This window comes from Fringilla coelebs, assembly GCF_963513975.1.
Source record: "Fringilla coelebs genome assembly, chromosome: 2".
Lineage (NCBI taxonomy): Eukaryota > Metazoa > Chordata > Aves > Passeriformes > Fringillidae > Fringilla > Fringilla coelebs.
The window spans coordinates 3,861,147-3,874,694 of NC_140029.1; the positions used below are offsets into that span (position 1 = coordinate 3,861,147).

A 13,548-nucleotide genomic window follows, 5' to 3' on the forward strand; every position below is an offset into this window, starting at 1 on the left:
GGGGAAGCAAAAGGAATATAGGTACCTTTTTATTGATAAGAAAAGTAAAGTATTTTGTAAATGAACGCTAAAATCTTCTTTAAAGTGCAGTTCAGAGTTGAAACATGGAATTATTAACTAGGCTTTTTCTATAAAGGCACAAAGCAAAACTGGTTGCTGGGTGAATGTATTGATTTCTGGCTGTTGGTAACTTACCCTTTTGTCAAAGGTGTTTATCCCTTTAGAATCCCATTCTCTGTTATTGGCCAAGTTTTTGTCTTGGCTCTGAGACTCCAGGGAAAAAACAAATGTATTTCCATTTTCCTTGTCAGAGCTAAGAGCACACCTGAAGGTTTTGTACTTGCCTCATGATTAAGTCTATTATATACAAAACAATCTTAGGAAATACCACAGCTTGGAAAGGCAAAAGACAGAAACCAAAGCAGAGAAGGTTTTAACCAGAAATTTTAGAGAAAATGCCTTCAGATAAGTATGGCTCTATGAATTTTCATGGGAGAATCCACATGACTGTCCAGATATTGGTAAAAACCATTTGGTTTGCAGTGCTCCTGTACCTGGTCACTTCCCTGGTGCTTGAGGACGTGCTGCCTCTGATGGCTGAGTGCAGCTGGATTTATTCTCTGAGTTCAATATTCCCAGATTTTACACGTACAACCCTAAAGGACTATTTCTTCAGTTCTATTTCAGTAACACACACAAGTATGAATAATTTTGAATAAGAAATATTACTTTAGCCATACCTTTTAAATACCTTAATCCACCTTGAGGTGCTTTCTCTGGGGAATAATTTTCACAGAGTCAACCTGGGAAGTTCCCTCCTGTAGTAACCACTCTGGTACTTTGCCACTGTGAACATTTCCACTGCCCTGGTGTTTGCCACCTGTCACTTGGCAGAGTGATCTAAATCAGTTCTTTTTCATGGAAATTCAGGAGGCTATTCTTTGGACAAAGTGAATTAAAGTGGGAAATTCCATCTTTTCTTGTGGCCAAAGCAGAAAATGAATCTTCAAGCCAAAATGAGATCTGGAGATTCTCCTTAGCTCTCCTTTCCTTGCAAATGTATTTCTAGGAACATTGTTATTGTGTCTTTTTTATGGTATTGTCCAAATTAACTTCAGGCTGGCTTTGACCCTTATAATTTTGTCCCTGCAAAACGTCATGACTTCCCTGTAGCCCTTCTGAGTCATGGAAGGGGAGGCACAGCAAGGAGCTGAAGAAATGAAATGCTGCAGAGTATCTCCTACCCTTGTACTGCTGGGAACCTGATTACACACATACATATCACTCATGGTGAAAATTACATCCAGGGGCACAAGCAGTGATGCAGCTGGACCTAAATCTGAGTTTTTTATATTGGAAAAGAACTCCAGGATCATAGAGCCCAGCCTTGAAATGGAACTAAGCATTCCTGGTTCACTGTCAGTGTCTCAAAGCAGCGTTGCTTGAGGTTGAATGGATTATCCAATGTATTGAGGAGAAATCAGGCTGTAATTACCAGGAACTCCAAGGTGAAAATGCATGATCAAGTGTGTTCTAACCTCTTGTTTTGTTTTTTTTTTTTTTGTCTCCCTTAACAGAGACAAGGAACCGGGGCTACAAATGGGAAAGACAAGACGTCTGGTGAGAATGGTAAGGGTTGCCTTTATTTGTGGATGGAGAATACTGAGTAAAATGGAACCAAAATACTTCTGACTGTCATGACAGATGTCTGTAGTGAAGGCTTTGGCGTCATAACTTATCTTTTGATCGTGTTTGAGAAACTGGAAGAGCTTCAGTGGGTTTGTGATCTTTTTATTTGCACATTTAAACCCTTTGCTAAAGTAGAGTCTCTTTTCTGAGTGTGTACTGTGGTAAACCAAAGGACTTCAGAGAAGTCAGAGCAGACACAAATGGGGCTAAAATAAGATTAGATATGTGTGAAAAGGACACCAAAAAACAAGGTGGGGTATTATGAGCTGCTCCATGAATGAGGAAGGTGAAGAGAAATAAAGTTTCAAAGGAATTGCTGGTAAAGTTTCTGTAGTCTGATGAATCCTACCTAACTTTAGGCCCTGAACTAAGACAGCAAAGTTAAAATCCACTTGTTTAGAGCTCATTTGAATGTTGCTAGAGAGAAGCTATGGATGGAGCAGCTCTCATGGAAGGACCAGATGGCAAAGAGGTCCAAATTTCATCACTGGAGTGAGTCTGGACTCATCTCCACTCCTCCAAGGGGTGACTCATGAGGCTTTTTCCGACCTCAACAAAGGGGCTGGCAGAGACCAATGCCAGCCCTTTAAGTGGCACAAACAATTCTAATTAAAAATGTTGATTTTCCCCCCCCCGCTCCTAGAAGAATGCAAAATGGAATTTTCAGGAAAACAGTAATTGTTTGGGGTTTTATCAGCTGAAATCTCATTTTATTTCTTACAGGAGCAGAAATACTTGACACACAAGGGATAATTGATTAAAAGCTGGTTACCATCAGAAACATTTTTCAAAGGAAAATATTTTAAAATATTTTATTTTTTAAAATACACTCAGCTGAAAAACAAGCAGCATCAGAAAGAGGATTGAACTATAAAATATACTCTCTGCTTCTGTTTGCTCATCCAGTTCCAATTAAAAGAATGTGTTCTGTGTCCATCCTATCCCCTGAAAATCAGGAAAGATCCAAATTGTCCCTTCTCTGAAAAGGTTTTAAAGGCTTTTCCAGTAGGTCATTTGAGCAGTTATCTTGGATATGTGTTTTGGCCTTTTAAGTGTTGGTCAGAGTAGAATTTTGGGGCCCTTTGAGGGAACACATCCTAAAGCATTAAGAGCCTTCTTTATGGATGGTTTTCCTATTACAGGGAGGTGACTTTCCCATAAGGGCTGTTTGCATAATGTTGCAGTAAATGAAATCCATAGATGATGCTCCCACTATGATAAAACACAAATTGGAGTGGAAAAAAAAAAACCAAAACCAACAAATAAATATTTTGTCTTGTTATAATGTCTTGAATTAGTGGGAACAAATGTACCCTGACAGCAAAGCAATTTGCATTTTCACGTTAACAGGGAAGGAAAGCAAGAAAAATTATGTCAGCCATTCGGGCAGCATGGGGGCATGTTTTTCTCTTTTCTGTTTGAGCACATTATGAACTCAGCTCATTTGCCTTGAATTTCTTTCCCAAATAAAAATTTCTTCCTGAATAAAATTGTCCTGTTGTCAAGTTCAGCTTAGATTTACTGATTCTGCAGCCTTTTTAAAAGCAATTTTTTTTTTCTTAGCGGGGATTTTGAGTGAGCAAGGGCTGCATCATTAATTCAAAAATATATATGGTTCTAGTTGTAGCATAATTTTATGTATAGCATACACAGACAGATGCACAGTTAATCTTGGGTAAATAGATACCAATTATTTTTTGTAATGAAATTATAGCAGAAAAGCTGTCACCTACATAAAACACAGGAGCAGCAGGGGAGATGGAATAGAGTCCTCTGATCTCTCCAGCCCACATGCTTGCATAAAAATAAAGCAGAATCAGAACTTTGAACCTGAGATTGAATGCTAAATCAAAGAAGCAGAAATGTGTAACTCTTTGTCCTTATTAGCTCTGTGTGGTTCAAACTCAAGCAGTGATTTACTGCTCTGAAAATTGGGGTGTGCTGGAAACCCACAGACACAGTATAAATCCTCTGTTAGGCATTTTTCTGGCCAGAAGTCTGCAATATGTCCATGTCTTAAATGTTATTAGCCTTTTCTTGCAAGTGTTTGTTTCCCTGTCAAAAGGAAACTTTCCCTTTTGTTTCCCTCTTGTTGTAAAGGATGGAGGGAGGAGAAACAAAAAAACTCTTTCATCCTATAAAAAGAAAGGGAAAAAAAAGAAAAGTTATGCTCTGACAATGTTTGCAAAGGCAAACTGGTCTGGTTGCTGTCTTTGCTCTTGTTTACAGCTCAGGAAAAGCTGCTGAAAACTGGCTCAGACAACAAGCAGAGATGCTTGGCTTTTCTCAGGGTTTGGCTCACACAGTGAGACACTCTGGGGTCGAGCTTTGTTCATGCATTGCGGTAGAAGATGAATTTTGGGCTTGCCTCTAGGTTAGGTTGAAGCTGAACTAAATGAAATAATGACCATGGCAATCAGCAGTGTCCCTCTTTGCAGACATGTATGGCCTTGCTGTCACTGTGCAGCACTCAGGGAAATTCAGTCTAAGGATTCCTTTTATAGCAGGGGTGGTTTGGGTAGACACAAATGCATGCTCTTGTTTGACCTTCCTTGGACAGGAACAGTCTATCCTTAATTGTGCTGAGTTCCTACCCCCACAGCAGCAGTGGCAGCTCTTAGCAAACCTCCCTTCAGCAGCAGGGACTGTGCTGCACACCAGGATGGGTCAGGGTGGAAGGGACCACAGAGGGTCCCTGGTGCCACCTCCCTGCTCCAGCAGGGCCATCCCAGGGCACAGGGCACAGGGCTGGGTCCAGGTGGCTCTGGAATATTCCAGGGAGGAGCCCCCAGAGCCCCTCTGGGCTCTGCTCAGGGCTGGGCACTGCCCAGGGCAGAAGTTGTGCCTCCTGTGCAGGGGAATTGCTGGGCTCAGCCCCTGCCCGTGGCTCTGGGGCCATGGCTGGGCCTGGAGCAGAGTCTGGGCCTGCTCTGACCTCTGCACACAGGGACAGACACAGGGACAGACAGGGACAGACACAGGGACAGACACAGGGACAGACACAGGGACAGCCAGAATTCACAGAATTCCCAGAATGACCAGGTTGGGAGAGACCTTCAAGGCCATCGAGTCCAGCCCAGCCCCACCAGCTCAACTGAGCCCTGGCCCCCAGTGCCACATCCAGGCTTTGTTAAACACACCCAGGGATGGGCACTCCACCACCTCCCCGGGCAGCCATTCCAGAACTTTCTCACCCTTGCTGGAAAACCTTTTCCCTGCTCTCCAGCCTGTATTTCCCTTGGTGCAGCTCAGGCTGTGTGCTCTGGCTGTGTCGGTGCTGCTGCAGACAGAGCCCAGCCCAGCTGAGCACAGGCACCTTTCAGGAGCTGTGCAGGGCCATGAGGGCAGCCCTGAGTCTCCTTTTCTCCAGGCTGAGCACCCCCAGCTCCCTCAGGGCTCCTCTCAGGGTTTGTGTTCCCAGCCCCTCTCCAGCCCCGCTGTCCCCTCTGGATGTGCTCAGTGCCCCAAGGTCCTTCCCAAGCTGAGGGGCCAGAGCTGGGCACAGCACTGCAGGTGTGCCCTGAGCAGGGCCCAGGGCAGGGACAGAGTGACCTCCCTGCTCCTGGGACAGACACAGGGACAGGCACAGGGACAGACAGGGTGACAGACACAGGGAGAGCCACAGGGACAGACCCAGGGACAGACACAGGGCCAGGCAGGGACAGACACAGGGACAGACCTAGGGACAGACACAGGGACAGGGACAGACACAGGGACAGACCCAGGGACAGCCCCAGGGACAGACCCAGGGACAGCCCCAGGCCCAGCCAGGCCAGGCAGGGCTGAGGCCCCTCTCTCTCCCGGGCTCCTCTCCAGGCTGAGCAGCCCCAGCTCCCTCAGCCTTTCCTGGGCACGGAGCTGCTCCAGGCCCTTGCTCAGCTCCAGCAGCTCCTGGCCCTGCTGTGCTGAGGAGCCAGAGCTGGGCACAGCAGCCAGAGGAGCCCCCAGGGCTGGCACAGGGGCAGGATCACCCCTGACCTGCTGGCACTGCCCATCCCAATGTCCCCAGGTCACCATTGACCTTCCTGTCCCCAGGACACTCTTTTGGCCCAGGGACAGCTCGGTGTCCCTCAGGACTCCACATCCTTCTCCAGCAGGTCACCCCCAGCCTGTGCTGGTGCCTGGAGTTGTTTATTCTCAGGTGCAGGACCCTGATTTTGCCCTGGCTGAGTTTCAGACAGTTCTTCTCTGCCCATCTCTCCAGCCTGTCAGGTCTCTCTGGAAGCCTGCACAGCCCTCAGGAGGACCAGCTGCTCCTCCAAGCTCTGTGTCACCATCAGAATTGCTGAGGAGCCTTCTGCCCCCTCCTCCAAGCCATTGGTGAAGGAGTTAGACAATCCGGGCCCAGTGTTGAACCCATAACCTCACTGGGACCTTGAAGGACCTCAGTGTACCTGAAACCCAGGAGATGCTTGTTTGTGAAACTGCAAATGTAACTTGTAAAGCTGTTCCATAATGCTGTTCTCTGGGGTAGAAAATCCAAAGGGAAGACAGCACTTCTGTTCCCACACAGCTCAGTGTGGGGTAAGAAGCCGTAATTTCTTTTATGCTCACCTGGTTTGATTAGTTGGGACAATGATATTTGCAGATGCAAATATGAAAACAGAATGTTCCCCCCTGACTATTCTTAGTGAATAAGTGATTCTTCTCTTTGACCTTGGCAATGTCACAAAGTTCCTTTGTAGGTTAACACTTGTCACTTCTTGTTCTGTTTCACATTGCTCTGTGTTGGTTTTTTATTTTTTTTCTTGTGGTGTAATTTGCAAGCTGCTCTCATGCAATCTACTCTTTAATAGCCCAGCACAACTGCCAGGGAAACAATTGCATCAGAAGCAATTATTTCTGTCTTCAAATTTAGAATCACTCTTTTTCCTATTAATAGATCTCGCCCTTTTCTTCTCAAACTACATAAAGCATGTGATTATTAATTGGTATTAATATTTTTTTTCTTGGAAGATGAGATTTATCATTCAGTAACATGAATATTTATGATAACAAAGTGAGTGTTTTCATGGGACGAATTCTATGCCTTCCTGGCTCAGAGTGAAATGAAAATGAGTAGGTTTTGCATGAACTGAGATGTCATGTAGGATTAATCCAATCACAGCAAAATGGTCAGTTGCATTTTCAGTTTCTTCTCATTCCCAAACACTTGTCAGTGTATGAGCTTTGCTTTAGGGCATTCAGAAAATTACCCATGAATAAATATTCTGTGTTTCATCCTGTCCCTGGGATGCTTCTACCTAAAAGATGAAGATACAGTAGATTTAATAATTAAAAAATAAAATTAATATAAGAATTTACTTAATAAAGTAAATGCTTATATTTTACATCTGAAGTGGAGTCTCTCCAGTCTGAATGCTTCTAGAAAACATTAAGGATAAGGGTAAGTAATTGCAAAGCAATTCTGTGAAGAAGAATAGAGATCTCTCTCTAGTAAACTTTCCTGGTGTAGGGATGGGCATCTTGAAGTGTTATCACCAGTCCACTCACCCACTCCCTCTACTCAAGAAATTTGGGAAATTCTGCTCACTGCACTCAGGAATACAAAAAAAATCTCACCAGATCTGACAGATTGAATACTAATCTTCGTAGTTATTTATGTAGAGTGCTTGGCTTAATAGAGCTTCAATTCCTGGCTGGAGGCCAGGATCATTATTGTAGTATGGGCTAATATAAATATCTCTTTAAGAACTCAAAATTAATTTTCCACTAATATTCTCCAATGGCTGTGTAAAAAATGTGCTGTTTTTGGGAACAGCCCTACAAATAAACTTACTGGTGGAAAAAACGATTCTGAGGAGGGAGGGGAACACATGAGGGTAATTTGTATAAATATTCAAAGGACCTCATGGAACATGGTTTGCTGTATCTTCCCGGGTCTAGAGGTCACATATTTTAGTCCAAGGAAAGGGCAGAGCCTGAACTGCTGCATTGCAATGCTCCTGTATTTTCTTTCCCACAAAACATCACTTGTGTGGCAAGAGATGAATTTTCAGTATTGCAAGCAACTGCTGAATCAATGTAAAAAAACCCCACCTGACCCTTTCAAATTGCTGCTCTCTGATATTTCACCCCCACAGCACTAATCAGAAATTAGGATGAGGAGTATTGGATGAAGGTAATTAATATTGAGTTTTCCTGGGTGATAGGTTAAGAGCTGGCAGGGAAATTAGCTTGCCTTGTTGTCTCTTTTCACTGTGGTGTTCTAAAATTCTCTCATCCCTTTTAAGTGGTGCTTCAAGGGATATGATCTCTCAGTAATGCAGTCTCTTCTTATTCTACTTTCAGCCAAATTCTGCCCTATTTCATCCAGTCTAACCAGTACTAGTGGGGATTTGGGAAGTGTAATGAGAATGATTTGTTGTACCTCATCCCACATCTCTTAAAATAAAAAGTCTGTGCCTCAGCAACATTCCCAGACGTGTCTGCAACCACCAAATACCATAACACCTTCACAGAGCCTAAATCCAAAAGTGTCTGAACCCTCAGCGTGGTTACATAAGTTGTGCTCGGTCATGTAGAGATCACTGAGGCTCAGAGCGAGGTGTAAAAACCCTGTGAGAACTCAACACTGTGATCTGTAGCTGAGGGTGGATTAGATCAGAGCAGAAAAAGTCCCAAGTGAACAGTTCTAGATGAATCCCTTCTCAAGGCATGGCAAAAACACTGCAGGAAACTGCTGAGTTTCAGTTTAGCTGTTTTCCTGGGGACAGCCGCACACAAAGTTTGCCCAGAACCAAACCAAAGACATCTCAGGTGCTCTCCTGGCCTCTGGTTCTCTCCCTTTGCCCATCCTGGGGTGTTTATCAAGGAATCTTCCCATCCCTGCAGCAGCCAGCAGGGCTCAGCTCAAGGCAGACTGAGCCTTTAATAAAAAGGCTCTGGGATTGCTCACAGATCTTCCCTGGAGAGGATGCTGAGAGGAAGAGAAGGGAATTATACATGAACTTTATTTCCTCTCCTAGGTGAATTTCCATTTCTAGAGGCCAGGGATGAGCATGAGTCCTCCCCAGAGGGATGCTGTGTGCTTATTTATTTGGGGTGATGAAGGCAGTGAAGGATTGTTCACAAAACTTCTCTGATCAGGAATTTTTGGTGTTAATCCAGCAACAAAACTTCTAAAGTGATGATTTTTATTTGTGTTTGAGATAATGCGGGCACCTTCTGCACTGAAACTTCACCTACACCCACGTGTGCCTGTCCATGTGCAGTGACCATCTGGTTTCATGGAGAGGAGCCTCTGGGGGAGTTTAATCAATGTCTGATCTAAACTAAAGTATTACTACTGAAAGAGTAGATATTGTTCTTATTCACCTGTTACCTGTCAAATTGGCTTTGGCCCTGTGCATTGCAGCTGCACCTCATCTGGTAATGAGGAGCTTTCATTTTTTAAAAGTTTAGGCAGAAGCATCTTAAAAAAAAAAAAAATTGTATTAAAAGTTTCATCAATTAACAGCAGTGCTCTTGTAGTCTGGCTTATGCCCTGGCTCTGGAATTCCCCACAAGTTTTCATTTTGTGTATCATTTATAACCACTCTCATGATTCCCAAATAAGTCCATCTTCCCACACAAAGAATATAGCCCTATCCACATGAAGGATATCTTGTCAGTATGTTGCTATATAATGTTAATTATGCAGCTTTTTCTTGCATGTTTTGGGTTTCATTTTTCTCTTTTTCTAATGCAGAAGTCCCACAAGAAAAAAAAAAACAAAAACAGAGCAGAACAGCACGAGCATAGAATAAAAATTTCAGCTTTTTAAACATGCTCTTTAAGGAGTTCAACAATGGGAAATAATTTCAAAATATAAACCTTCTATTAACTGGTACCTTTGACAAGAAGAATCTTCACACAATATTTGTGCTACCAGCGAATCTGTCTAGGTACTTATATGGTCCTCACCACCATAGTAACTGAGAGTCTTCCAAGTATTTAAAAATAGAGATAACAATAACAATTCTTGCCCTGGTCCACCTCTTTCTTTCCAGCTTGCCAGGAGAACAACTTGATTAATTTATGGGATCTTTGTTTTGCACACAGTGCCTGCACACAGCTTGGGAACCTTGTGTGCCTGCGTGGATGAGATGTTCTCAAAGCCAGTGCATCCAAAAATCCGGCTGCATTTCTAAAAATGTGAGAGATGAACACATGTACAGGAGTTATATATATTTCTATATGGTCCCTCACAGTCTGCTCCTTTGCAGGAGGCAGAAGTCAGTAGAACTGCAGCATTCCTGCAGTACTGAGATCAGGAGAAGCCCAAGGAAATCATCGTGAGGTGCCTCATTGTGAATTTGAACACCTGAAAGGTGGCGGTAGCCTGTCACATTCATATTTTCTGGAAAAATCCCTTTGCCCGTGATTTTTCTCTGGGGAAGCTGAGAAGCCTCATAGAAAAGGAAAACAATAATTATGTGATTTGTTTCTCCTGTGTTTTGCTCCTTTGGAATGTGTTTGGAGATTGTTTACCCACAGGTGATTGTTTCATTGGTTTCATGTGAATTGTTTTGACTCATTGGCCAATCAGGGTCAAGCTGTGTCGAGGCTCTGGAAGGAGTTTTCATTATTATCTTTTTAGCCTTCTCTAAGTATCCTTCCTGTATTCTTTAGTATAGTTTAGTATAGAATTCTTTACTATCATATAGTATCATAAAGTAATAAATTAGCTTTCAAGAACATGGAGTCAGATTCATCATTCCTTCCTGCCACAGGGCACTCCACAAATACAATAGTAGCCCAGCTCCTTTCTGAGAAACTGTCTGGAAAATCAGCCAAGGTCAAGGTCATGGGGGGGGGGGGGGGGAAGTCAGTGATTAGAAATGAAGAAAAAATTAAATTAAGCAAAAGAAAATAAAGCTGTGACGATGCTTTGGTGAGTTTTGCCTTTTGGATGAGTCATAAATATGCTGGAGTTCCCATCAAGTGTTAATGAGGAAAGACAGAATTGAAATGATGCCTTTGACAAGTGCCATATTTCTTCTGGAAATCAGTCTGTAATTATCAGTGAGCTGCCTGACTGTGCACCAGGGAGAAGGAGCCTTCTTTTCCTGACTGGCACCTAACTGGCTGCCTTCCACAAATGTGCACTGCCTGGAAAATGTGGTTTTTTGGGAGTAGGAGCCTTTAGTTCTGCTTTGGTGCTGACCCAAAGGGAGGACACAGCTCAAGCCAGCCCCTCAATAATCTTGGTAACACCTCTGAAGTTACCTCTGAAATTAATCTGCTCCTGCATCACCGAGGGTGGTTTGGGGTGTGTCAGGATTGGGATGTGGGAGCTGGAATATTTACCTTGGGCATCCATGGAGCTGGGCTGACTGGCACAACTTGGAGATTCATCTCTCCATGTTCCCTGACATTAACAACACATGATTAAAAGGCTACAAGAGCTGCATATAGCTGAGCAGTGTGTTTTTTTTAAATTAAGTGGAAGTGAAAAATGAAAGAAGAACACAATCAATGCCCAACAGTGGTTACCAGGATTTACTGTTGTGGAAACATCACTTTTCTTTTTGACTGTACACATGACTGTACACAGACCTGCTTTACTTCACACCACAGGCTTTTGTTTTCTTCTGACTTGGGTTTGTAAATGGAATGAAAATACTTTCCTACTTAAGAGCTCCTCCGTTAGCAATCGGTAAATGATTAATCATATTTTTTTTTCTGAAGGTTTTTAAGATTTTAATTTGTACCACACAGCTGTCTTCAGGCACTTAGCTCGATGCTCCAAAATTAGCTTGTAATTTGGTGTTATCAGGCTCCCTTGTGTAAGTAGGCACCAGAATTTAGAACAGCAGGAGTGTTACAGACATGATGAAAATGTGGTCCTTCACTGAACTGGTGGCCAGAACAAAAAGCAGGAAGTAGATGCTGCATCAAGAACCAGCACAACACTTCACCTTCAGTCCCCATGCTCACAGTATTTCAGGACCTTATTTAAAATGCTTAGGTTGCTTGTCCAAGGGAAGAGAGGGGTGTCTCAGAGTCAGCCCCACATGTGTCTTGGGTTCCTCTGCCTCTCTCTGTAAGTTTGGGGTGAAATTCTTCATGTCTGGCTCTTTGGGTGCACATCCATGTGAGAGACCTAAAGCTCTGTTTGTTCTCAACAGAGAAAAATGTATTTTTTAGTGATGTTTTTTTGTGTTTATCAGAATGACCTTCTCTGGGGAGCTTGGTGTTCATGGATCTTAATTTGATTTAGGCTTCTAATTTGCTTAGCTCTGTCAAGGCTGAGGAATTTGTGGGTAATATTAACATTGCAAAATAATAAAAATAATATAATAAAACACGTCATAAATGTAAGAGTTTTTTGTCTATTTCTGGAGTTAAGTGGATGATCAGAAGGGTATTTAAAAATGTCAGATTTTTACCTGGACATTTAACTTTTCCTTAAATCCATCTCAAACCATTCCATCCTTCTTCAGATTTGACTTATCCTGATTACCTTGTGCCAGCTCTCACAGCCATTTTATCTGTCGAAATATGGATGTGAAAACATCCAAATATTTTCTGGCTTGAGGATTTTGTTAGCCAGGATACTGGATTTGATGGAAGCATTTGCTTTAGCCAACCATTCTTAGTATTGGTTCATTTTTCCCCCAGCCCACAATGGGTTAGGAATAGGAAAGACTGAGAAAAATACATATTTTCCAAGGAGGAATTTCCAAGAACAGAAGAAAGTTGGATAGCACCGGATATGGAAAAGGCATTTTGAAAGTCACAGTGGAAAAAAAAAAAAATTAGGTCAGGGTGCTCTGGAAGCTCCTGAGAGATGGTGTGGGTATTCCGACCTGGAAATCAGCTCTCAGCACTTCTCCAGGGTCTCAGAGTGACATTATTTAATCACCACTGATGAATGAGTTCTCTAACTGTATTTTGAGTATCTCATCTTTCATTCTAATTTATACCTAAAACCCCCTGAGACTGCTGGTTGACTCTAGGTGGAGAAAGCATTAATTATTCCTTAGGTTTTAGTGAAACACTGGCACTCCACGGTGACCAATTTACTACTCCTGTAAAAGCTGCCAATAAAAGATGGACATGTACAAATATATTCATTAGCACAAACTAATTAAAAGCCAGGCTAATAGCCAGGAGCACAACACGTTCCTGCAGGATTTTGGAATTCATTATGTGCCTGTGCTAATCCAACAGTAACTATCACTGCAGCTCCTAATCTAAGTTAAAGATCTACTGATAGACACCTAAAATCTAGTTTATAGTGCCCACAGACACTGCAGAGAATTTCTGAGGCAAGTGTCTGACAGGAAACAGGGATTGGCCATGGGGAAAATTCTGGGCTACAGGAATTGGCCATGGGGAAAATTCTGGGCTACAGGAACCGGCTATGGAACAAATTCTGGGCTACAGGAATTAGCTGTGGGGAAAATTCTGGGCTGCAGGAATTGGCCAGGGGGAAAATTCTGGGCTGCAGGAATTGGCTATGGAACAAATTCTGGGCCACAGGAATTGGCCATGGAGCAAATTCTGGGCTGCAGGAATTGGCCATGGAGCAAATTCTGGGCTGCAGGAATTGGCTATGGAACAAATTCTGGGCTACAGGAACTGGCCGTGGAACAAATTCTGGGCTACAGGAATTAGCTGTGGGGAAAATTCTGGGCTGCAGGAATTGGCCGTGGAGCAAATTCTAGGCTGCAGGAATTGGCCATGGAGCAAATTCTGAGCTACAGGAATTGGCTATGGAACAAATTCTGGGCTACAGGAATTAGCTGTGGGGAAAATTCTGGGCTGCAGGAATTGGCCATGGAGCAAATTCTGGGCTACAGGAATTAACTGTGGAGAGAATTCTGGGCTACATCCTTTGTTGTGTGGTAGAACCAAACAGAAGGGTAGGAG

At 43.2% G+C, this 13,548-nt stretch overlaps 1 protein-coding gene across 1 annotated transcript in view; it reads left to right on the top strand.

Annotated features, from left to right (window-relative positions):
- The window catches only part of PCP4 (Purkinje cell protein 4), a 50,695-nt gene that overhangs the window by 16,348 nt on the left and 20,799 nt on the right, over positions 1-13,548 (top strand). Inside the window, exon 2 of the mRNA XM_084226827.1 lies at positions 1,578-1,629. Within this exon, the coding sequence (XP_084082953.1) occupies positions 1,578-1,629 (52 nt within the window). The remainder of the gene's footprint in view (positions 1-1,577; positions 1,630-13,548) is intronic.